This window comes from Phycodurus eques, chromosome 14 (genome assembly GCF_024500275.1).
Source record: "Phycodurus eques isolate BA_2022a chromosome 14, UOR_Pequ_1.1, whole genome shotgun sequence".
NCBI lineage: Eukaryota > Metazoa > Chordata > Actinopteri > Syngnathiformes > Syngnathidae > Phycodurus > Phycodurus eques.
This window is the reverse complement of record NC_084538.1, coordinates 5887720-5898469: the sequence shown is the minus strand read 5'-3', so window position 1 is coordinate 5898469 and position 10750 is coordinate 5887720. Positions and strand designations below refer to the sequence as shown.

Sequence of the window (10750 nt, the reverse complement as noted above, 5' to 3'; positions counted from 1 at the left end):
ACAGATTTTCCAAAGTGACTTCTCAGAGCCCGGATAGCTCAGTCGGTAGAGCATCAGACTTTTAATCTGAGGGTCCAGGGTTCAAGTCCCTGTTCGGGCGAGCTTTTGTTTATTATTTGTTTTAATATAATATTTTCTTCGATAGATATAAAGCAGGAAAATATATTGACTTTCTCGTTCGGTCAACTGTAATTACGTTAATAAACCTACGTAAAACGCCGTCATGATTTGACTTGGCGTAGCACCGCGTATTCTCCCGAAATATTACATAACTCTCTCTCTCTCTCGCGCGCTTTCGCTCAGGCCCTGACCCTGATTGGCTCTAGGAGCAATTTATTCACGCATTGCGACTTCAGGCCGTGACATGATTGGTCACCAAGTTTCGGTTTGGAGAGGCGTAACCCACGATAGGCGGGTTTTTGTCGTTGTTGTCAAATGACCTCACAATTCCATTGGCCGAAGACGTGGAACGCGGCGATTTTGATTGGCTTATTCGCTCGCAAACCTTAAATTTACTTGGCGGCCATATTGAATAGGCTGTGTTTGACAGTTGTGTGTCTCAAGGAAGCTTGAAGATTTTTACATGCTAATTTATGTTCGGAAGGAATATAAAGTTTGCTTTCCAGTCCACTCGTGACTTGCTTATGCTGCATTTTAACGTTTTCCTCTCAACCAGGAGATGGACGAAGATGAACGCCAGAGGAAACTAGAGGCTGGGAGAGCTAGGGTTAGTGGCTCGGCTAAAAGTACGCGCACGCTAAGGTTGGAATGCTAGCATGTTAGCCAACTCTTTTGTCACGGATCGTGTTGTTCACCGCTGGGCTACGCTCATTTCACGACTTTTTGTCAACTGGTCATTATTATATGTCTGTCCTTTTTGTGGTTAGTTGTCGAGGCAGTGTTAAAATTGCGACGCAAACTCGTTTGGCGCGCTTACTAGTTGGTCCAGTGGTGATGACAATAACATCGATGGCCACTTGGCCAGGTAAAGTTTTCCAATCCACGCCGTTCTTTTGCAGTGAGGAAATTTAAGCCAAAAAAAAAAGAAAACAAAGTCTTCACTAGTTTTGCTCCTATATCAAATCAGTGTTCATATAAAGACTTTAAGATAAAGAAAATCAGTTCATCCGTTCCATACTCCCAAACCACCACTGTTTTTGTTACGCGTTTTTAAATAAAGAAGAAAGCACTGTATTGTTGAAAAAAATAATAAAAAATGAGACTGTAGGGAGCTAAACTGGTTTTACAAAGGGTAATTACAGTACGTTGGGACAAGCCGGTCGTCGCAACAACTGTGCGCCTGAGTTGTGCGCTACAGTGAGTGACGTCAGGAACATGACCGGTTCCTGTGGCCGCTTGCGAGTGTTTTCAATTTGAAAGTTTATAGCATTCAGTAAACGACTGAAACATACATTTGCCTGTAGAGCTGTGCGATATGGACAGAATTGTCTCCCAAGAAGTGGCCCAGTGTGTTTACCTGAAGCTTTTTATTAGTCATTCGTGTAAAATATGTTGTGTATGTGGAAGACCGTAGTGTACTTTAATCAACCTCCGGGGCCCCCACACAACAACACTACTGCAAGCATGAAGGGACACCACCTGACGCATCTACAGAAGACATTAACCAAGGCTATTCTGAATTACTAAAAATACTTAAATTTGAAGTTCATGTTTCAGTATCTATGATTCAGGTACTTTTACTGATTTATTATTTATTTTATTTTTTTCTCGGTGGTGGTATCTTTTCGGTATCGGTATTCTGTATCGAGGTACTTCATGCAGTATCAAAGTCAGAATTTTTGTATCATGACAACACAAGGTTAAACTAATTCTAACACCTCCGTGGCGCATTTAGGTGCATATCTTGAGGGTGGTCAATCAGGGTGTTCTGCCTTTCTCCACGCCAACATTTCACTGCTGTTTTTCTGCAAGGAGGTATGGTCAATCTCATGAATGAGGTTGCTATGGTAATTCAGTGTTGCTTTAAATTTGCAGTATTTTGGTGCTTCCCAAAAAAGAAAATCCATGTGCACAAAGTGTCCTCACTTTAATCTTATCAGTAGGCTTTACACGATCAGGATTTTGGGGGCTGATCACCGATCACAAGATGGAGGAATGTGTCTATTTAAATTAAGAGCGTCAGCCTCACTGTTCTGAGGTGCGGGGTTCAATCCCCGTCCCCGCCTGTGTGGAGTTTGCATGTTCTCCCCGTGCCTGCGTGGGTTTTCTCCGGGCACTCCGGTTTCCTCCCACATCCCGAAAACATGCATTAATTGGAGACTCTAAATTGCCCGTAGGCATGACTGTGAGTGTGAATGGTTGTTTGTTTCTATGTGCCCTGCGATTGGCTGGCAACCAGTTCAGGGTGTACCCCGCCTCCTGCCCAATGACAGCTGGGATAGGCTCCAGCACGCCCGCGACCCTAGTGAGGAGAAGCGGTTCAGAAAATGGATGGATGGATGGACGTGTGTACTCAATTGCTCAAAAAAAAGATATTTACAATAAATAATGTATCTTTGTTCCTCTATGCCAGTGAGGCATAGTGACAGACAGAACAAATGAATGGTTTACTATTAGATGGCAGAAAGCAAATACAGTAATTAATGGTATATCATAAAGGTTGGAAATCATTGCTTTAGTCAGATCGTATATTCTAATCAGTGAGGTCAAACCAACATTACATGACAGAAATAATGGGTTCTAACTTACTGTAATTAAATTACTTTATTTTTAATTAAATGACTTCACCCAAGCGGCACGGTGGACGACTGGTTAGCACATCTGCTTCACAGTTCTGAGGACTGGGGTGTTTGCATGTTCTCCCCGTGCCTGCGTGGGTTTTCTACGGGCACTCCGGTTTCCTCCCACATCCCAAAAACATGCATTAATTGGAGACTCTAAATTGCGCATAGGTGTGAATGTATGCGTGAATGATTGGTTTATATATGCCCTGCGATTGGCTGGCAACCAGTTCAGGGTGAAACCCCGCCTCTCGCCCGAAGATTGCTGGGATAGGCTCCAGCACGCCCACGACCCGAGTGAGGATAAGCGGAATGGAAGATGACTGAATGAGTGACTTCACCCACACCGAAACTTTAGAGCATGATTCGACAGAACGGCGACATGTTTACGGCCAACCGTTCATGCTAGCACTAGCTTACTAGTCTACATAACATTTTATTACCTGCTTGTGAGCCGTATCGTATTAAAAGTACATGAACATACCTCAAGGAAGCCTTAAACGAACGTCCTCTGCTGTCCTGAGCACCGGTGACAACCAACGCACGTTTTTCCCCATTTTGTCCTTATAATACAGTCGAGCCGGCTCGCTCCACTCTTGTTGTCGTCACCACGGTAATGAGTGTATCCAGTCGCATTTAAGTTGACAAGATAAAGCCCAATGATCGTAAAAAACGATGATACGGTGGTACCGGAATACAAGATTTTATTGCAGTAGTCTGAAAGTGCAATCGTAAAAGAGCAAATTTGTCTTGTAGTTTGATCCGGGCATTATGTGTTGCCTGTCTCTGACATGTTGTCTGTCCCACACTGCTGACATGTTTTCTTTTTTTTTTTTTTTTTAAATTGTATTTATTTATTTATATAAATAACTTCATTGACCGTCAGATATTTACAGTACTAGTCAAAAGACACGCAACAAGGCAAAAAAAACAAAACAACTAGCTTTTGGATTAAAATATACTGTGCACGCCGTGACGCGGCGTAAATGTCTTGAGGAGCCGATCAATGACGTCATTGATCGGATCGGCGAATTATGACATTAAAGCCGATCAGCCGATCAGCATAAAATCCTAAATATCGGCCGATACCGATCAGCCCGATAAAATCAGTGTAAAGTCTACTTATCAGGACCCTACAGGCAGTGGCTTTGTTGCTGACAAAATGTCAGTGTTCTGCTTGCCGCTTTTCTTCGTCCGCTGTTTAGTCACATGCTAGCGGCCTTGGGCTAGGGTTCTGATGTGCCATTCACGAGAATTTTTTTTGTGTTCAAACAGGGCCGATGAATGGTATTCTTTAACCAGCCATTTCTAGATTAAAAAAAACAAAAAAAAAACAATCAAACACATTCTGTAACGTAACTCTAGTTAGCGTAGCGGCCTACATCTTAACTCAGTAGCTGCTTGTTGTCAAACCGCACAAACAGATGGACCTTAAATGGACAGCTCTAGTCACTGATGAGCGAAATCAAATTTATTTGTTCAAAAACAGTTGATCAATGGGCCTTTTAACCATAGTCATTAGACTATGGCCAGAGCAATTGATGATACATGGTAAATGGCCTGAATGCTGATTCTGACCCACCGGTTCTGATGAATTCATTTAGATTTTTTTTTTTTTTTTCAAATGTAAATCAAAAATCTAAACCTTTTGGGGTATATCTGGCAGTAGAACCCCAAACACAAGTTTTTGTCATCGGTTTCAGTTCAGGTCAGTTGTCGTCAATTACTTTTCTGCACCATGGCGCCTGTTGTTTACAAACATTGTGAAACGGTCCATAAGATCCTATCAAAGCAGTTGGAATCAGAACAAAAACGAAAGTAGAAACCTACCAAAATAAAACTTTCCGCTTCACGAAAACATTTAGTGGATAGTCTTTTACTGGCATCCCTTCTTCATGCATTTCAACTGTGAGAACTTTACACTGTGTTTTGACCACTGGAGCTATTGTCCATATTTATTTCCTAGGTAAGTTATGGGGGTCAAAAGAAGCTCTTGCTCAGGGAGGTATAACTTTCAACAGGCCCAAGAACCTTTGGAGAACATGTCTCATAGGAGCCTGTTTTAGTTACAGGAACTACAAGTACCAAGAATTTACAAAGTGTCTTTCGCAACTAAAAATGTTTAAAAGAGTTAATCGATCAGTACTGGCTGCTTTCTCTGGCATCAACCGCATACACAGCCACGCCTACCTTTCAGACTTCTACTGGAACCTTCCATCACACTGCTCTTCACTATCAAGCTGTTTCAGTTCTTTTCTATTGAAAAATCTACAAAGTAGTTGAGTTTGCAAATGGCAGTTTTGGGGTTACTGTGCAAGGGTTGAAAGCAGTAATAACAGGCCGGTTCATCCAACATGCGCATGTGTGGGACTCTTTGCTCAGAGTAACAAGTAGCTCTCCCACGGCCGTGTCATCTTGAATCGAATTGAACACTGATGCGTGCGGTCACACACACACACACACACACACACACACACACACACGCACACACACACATGCTGCTTTTTCTCCTCCTCTCCGTATGAATACCTCTGATGCTCCGCCTTGTTTTCCTCAGTCTAGACTCATACCATCCCTTATTCAGAGTTTGTGCATCCCTCTGCTCTGTGCAATGCTCACATGATGATGAGAGGTGAAGGAGTGTTAGGAGAGTCTGCCATCAACATCTACAAAATGGTGGTCATGTGTCAAACGAGGAGCTTCACGAAGGTCTCTGTCACAATGTGAACGGCTCTAGTCTGATTTAAGCTGCTTACAAATGAGAGAGTGAGAGACAGGCAGCGTGAGGAAGGGAATGAGAAGCATCATGAAGTGGATTGTGACTGTTTCAAAATGAACAAACTCTTATTTTTCATGCGTGGCCTCTTCTAAACTCAGGTTTGGGATTGCTTCTACTTTCTCTTGTACCGCCTTTGTTCACCAGAATGGGGATGATCAACGGCGTACACTTTTTGTGACTCTTCACTTTTTCTTTCATTGTAATCTTCTGAACAGTTTTATAAAAAAAAAAAAAAAAAAAAAAAAAAAAAGTCAGCCATGCTGCTGGTGTGGTGGTGCTCGGCGGTGCTGACCTACGTGTCCGTCTACCTCTTGCTGTCCTTCCTGCGCAGCTTGCTAGCTTCCGACAGAAGCGGGCGAAGAGCAACGGTGCGGGGGCGGAGAAAAAGGCGGCGAAGAGGTCGGGCCCTGCTGTCGCGCAGGATGACGGTTCGACGCAAGACTGCCACGTAGAGCCGCCGCTGGTCAATCACAAAGAGCCGGATGGGAACCCCATGCAAGAGGTACTCTGAGTTATCCGCCTCCAGCTGGTTCACAATGCAGCAGCTTCTCACAGAGTTAAACACATTACATCGTACCAATTTTAGTACCACTATACTGTCTTGCAGTTACTTTTACAAGTGTGTTTACTGATTACATTGGTACCTTGACTTTCAACTGTACTTCATTCCGTGAGGACACTCGTAACTGTTCCAGCCCCTCAAAAAGCACCACCGTTGTTTGTAATTCTCCAATGTTGTACTGAATGAAAACAGTAATAACATAATAAGATACAATGTAAAGTATGAAAGTTTTTGCAACATGTTCCTCCACTCCATTTTTGGTAAAATTCCGTTCATATATTTGATGATTTCATGCTTGAATTCAGTGGACTCACTTTTTGCTCTTTTTATGACTATAAAAACGCAATTGAGCAAAATACCTGTTAAGACAAAAATCTGAAAATACGAGCACCAAACACCACAGACTCACTGCGAGGTAAACACACCAACTGATGGTTGTGACAGATATAGTGCCTGAAGCTCACTCATAGATAAAATGTATTGCTTGAAAGACAAGGCAGACAAAAAGTAAGTCAAGGTACCTCTTTACTTTCAAAGCAAATAGGTCTTGCTCTGAGCTTCCAAAGTGAAATTCTAACCCCATATGAACCAGTCCACAGCCTCAGATCCTCGGGTGACAGCCTTTGGGTTGTTCCAAAGTTGAAGTTTAAAACTAAAGGTTATCAAGCGTTCTCCCTCAGGGTGCCTCGACTTTTAACAACCCGGTACCCATGCTTGTTGTGTATTTATATTCTTTTGTCAAGGCAGTTTTCAACCACATCTTTCAAGGTTCTTTATTAATAGTCATTTTTATTAGTATGTATTAAATGCTACAATTTTTATTTTTTTAATATATTTTTTACACTGTTCAATTCTATTATTCCAATATGCCTTTGTAGTAGTAGTAGTGGGTGTCATGATGGCTCAGATGTCTTGGCATGCAATGTGTGTGTCACAGTGATTTGCATCCTCACTGCTTGCTTTAACGAGTAACCCCGTAACCCTCCCCTCCGCTCTGTAAACATACATTACAAAAATAGGTCACTAACCATCATGTTGCCTGCGAGCCATGTTGTCATAGCAACCTGGCCCAGATTAACTGACATACATCCCCCCCCCGCCACAGAAAATGTGAAAAGTGATGACTGAACAGTTGCTTAATCTCTATGTCCATCTTCGTAGGATGCCTTGACCCCCAACATTGTGGAGGTTCAAAGAGAAACGGATGAGCTCCTTAGCACGGAGGCGAGCATTTCCCCCGTCGGTGAACTGGGGGAGGAGGAGCTGCTTGCGCTCACCAGTCAAGAACAGCTGCAGGTATGCGTGGTCAATGCACTGTGTTGGTCAAACAATTGTATGCATGTGCGAATGCGCCGTAGTCGCTAACCTACGCTAACGCAGTAGAAAAGTCCTCACTTCTAGGTCATAAATATGAAACATTGGAAAAACAATATGGCAGTGACCAAGTGTGCCTTCTTCCGTGCCATGTACTGCTCTTATTAATTAAAAAAAACAAAAAAAAGCAGACATAAATTTATCACAACTAACATGTAGAACGGATCAATATGGTCTTAAAACAGTCTCTGATTTTAAAAAATAAGGCATTGATTTCTGATTTATTTCCCCTTCACTTATAGATAACCAATGACATTTCTCAAAACTAGTTTTGCACCTTTTTTTCCCCCTAACTTGCAAAAATGTTCAGTTTCTGTTTGTTTTTTGTCCCTTTATTTTTTTATTTGTATTTTTATTTAATTGATAAATGTTTGCACCGCTACATTTATGAAAACATGATCCTTTAGAAATCAATATTTTAAATTTTGCATAATAAAATGAGCTGTCAAAATGTCTCGGCTGGTCTGTGTCTGGTTTCAAACACTGCAGCTCTCCTGGTCTTTTCTCATGTAGAGTTATATAGGTGAGGCAAGGCGACCTCTGGCTTGGAAGCACATACTGTACCTCGAGTTAAAAGTTTACATTATGTTGATAAATCACTGCTTTTAACAATGGAAAATGAGCACCATGTCTTTTGAAAATATTCAGGGTGATTGACTCATTGATTGCCTTCCATTGGGCGTCTTTCTTTTTACTCAAAAAAAAAAAAAAAAAAAAAAAAAACAGAAAAAATGATTCATCTCACGTTGTCTGTTTCTTAGCAGGAATTGGTTGCACATAAACATGAAACAAGCCAAAAATATATATTTTGTTCGTCCTTGCAGCAGTTAGAGCAGGCCGTGGTGAAGAGTAATGACATCATCGCCAAGCTCAGCTTCAACCTGCAGGAGGCCCGGGCTCGTCGGGACGAGGAAGTGCAGTCACTCACCTGCCAGATCCAGGCCCTACAGAAACAACTCCAACAGCTGCAGGTATGCATGGTCAATGCCGTTTTGGTCATGCTTAATGTATAAATGGGAATTATTGCTGACTAGCAATTCTACTGGTCGAGATCCCTGGTATCTACATATTTTCTCAAATAGTGGGCTTCTTTTTAATAAATGCCACACTTAAAAGGGCGGCTTCATTTCCCCCCCTCTCATAAAAAATAACAGATGAGGCCAGTAGGTTGTTCTAATTACCTTCACTATGACCGATACATGCTTCTTGGGTTACTAGAAAGCTCGAAATGGCTAATAGGTCGACATGTGAGTGTGAATGGTTGTTGGTCTGTATGTGCCCTACTATTGGCTGGCGATCAGTCCAAGGTGTACAGACATCTCCTCCAATGTCCTCTGGGATGGGCTCCAGCTCACCCATTACCTCGAATGAAGACAAGCCCTAGAGAAAATGGATGGATGGATAGATGCAATTAAGTGAAAATGAAAACAATGTACACTATGCTTTCTCTTAAATTGTGGACACCCTTATTTTGGGGAAATCTTGATAAACTCCATAACCCACATAGATACCCGATACTCCCTGAAATTAAATAATGATCATGGCCACTATTTGAGGAAGTATATTAAAAATACAATGGCTCCTTGATTTACGGGTTTAATTCGTTCTGTGACCCTGCTTGTAACTCAAGTCACCTGTATCTCAAATCTACTTTCCCCATTAAAATGAATGGATTTCCATCCGTTCCAGCCCCACAAAAAACACACCCAACATTTTTATAATGTTTTTTTTAACAAGCCAAAATAGCACTCCATCCATCCATTTTCTACACCGCTTATCCTCACTCGTGTCGCGGGTATGCTGGAGCCTATCCCAGCTAACTGCAGGCAGGAGGCGGGGTACACCCTGAACTGGTTGCCAATGAATTTTTGGCAAAACACCTTCACCCAAAAAACGGATAATGTGAGCACAAAACCTGTTACCTACACTGTCACTTTCACAACTGACAGTAGCTGGATGTTGTGAAGTTTGTTGCCAGCATCTAATGGTGAAGCGGCTAAAGCTGATTTGTAAGTTAAAATTTTGCTCGCAACACAAAGCAAAAAAATCGACCAAGCGACAGCTTGTATCTCGGAAAACTTGTAAATTGGTGCATTCGTTAGGCAAGGTACCATTGGAATTCAGTTTAGATTTGGAAACTAAACTTGCATCTCTAAATATTCTGTGACACAGACGAGCGTGGGCTTTCAACGCCTAAAAAAACACCCTGGAGCAGAATTCCGCGATGTAGCTAAGCAGCAGCGGCGACACGACTCCCAAAATGAGGACCTCAGCATGGAAGACGTATCGACGGCGCAATCGGGGAGCGTGGGCCTCGATTCCCAAACCAGCGCTGAGGGCTTCAGCACCGACAGCGAGAGTGAGACAGACCCCGTCCTGTCCGAGCTGAAGGCTAAGCTACGAAAGGAGAAGGACAACTGCCTGCGCCTGTGTTCTGAGCTGGAAAAGGAGAAGGAGAATCACCAACATGTGCTTTCGTTACTGGAGGATGAAAGAAAGGACCTGCAGATCCAGCTGAGCCAAGTCCGGAGTCACTGCCTTGAGGAGAAGGAGGTACTCAACAGAGAGCTGCTGGAGCTGAGGAAGAGGCTTCAGGAGGAGGAAGAGTCACAGAGGAGATTGTACGAGGAGGAAGCTGTGTTCGCCCGCCGTCTCGAGGATGAGCGATTAAGTCAGGAGGAGGCCGTGAGGAAGTTGAAAGAGGAGCACAGAGAAGAGTTGGAGAGAGTCAACCGGCTGTTGGAGGAGACTGCGAAAGAAGTCACGGGACTGAAAGCCTCCAAGAACCTCCAGAACCAAGCCAAAGCTGGTTTCAGTTTTGGTGAGCTCACCAGCCCCGACGAAACCAATGATGAAATTGGATCGGTCCAGGACAACATGAATGTCATGGTATCTGGGGACATTCTAATGGAGCGCTACTTTGCACAATGTCCAATGAACTATGTCGGACCTTGCAGTGAGCTGGACATCTCTTCAGACCAAAGGTTTGATCACTCGTCCTCCTACTTAGTCTGTCATTTTTACCTCATTGCCTTTTTTTTTTTTTTTTTTTTTAAACATTTTAGCTGTATTAATTCAAATGTAATGAGACTTATCAAAGGTGGGGATTTCTGTCTAATTTTCTAGTTCCCAGCTTCAGCTCTTCTTCTTCAGCTGTAATTTCTTATTGCTTTGCTTCCATCTGAAGCTTTAAATGCTGCTGGAAGTTGCATTTGTACCACCCTTGTTTTTTGTGTTTGTTTTTGTTTGTTTGTTAAACATGGCTAACCATGATGTCTGCTTTCCAGAAGCTGA

General features: G+C 42.7%; 1 protein-coding gene and 1 non-coding gene across 8 annotated transcripts in view; both read left to right on the top strand.

Moving 5' to 3' along the window:
• The first annotated feature begins 27 nt into the window (after positions 1–27).
• Positions 28–100, top strand: trnak-uuu (transfer RNA lysine (anticodon UUU)). Its single transcript has one exon. It is a non-coding gene; the product is annotated as a tRNA-Lys (tRNA).
• A 432-nt stretch (positions 101–532) lies between these two features.
• pcnt (pericentrin) overlaps positions 533–10750 on the top strand; it is a 57670-nt gene continuing 47452 nt past the window's right edge. For all 7 annotated transcript variants that reach the window (XM_061697391.1, XM_061697394.1, XM_061697389.1 and 4 more), the window contains exons 1-5: positions 533–727; positions 5852–6022; positions 7244–7378; positions 8281–8427; positions 9629–10440. In XM_061697391.1, coding sequence (XP_061553375.1) covers positions 680–727; positions 5852–6022; positions 7244–7378; positions 8281–8427; positions 9629–10440 — 1313 coding nt within the window. In that variant the 5' untranslated portion in view covers positions 533–679. The remainder of the gene's footprint in view (positions 728–5851; positions 6023–7243; positions 7379–8280; positions 8428–9628; positions 10441–10750) is intronic.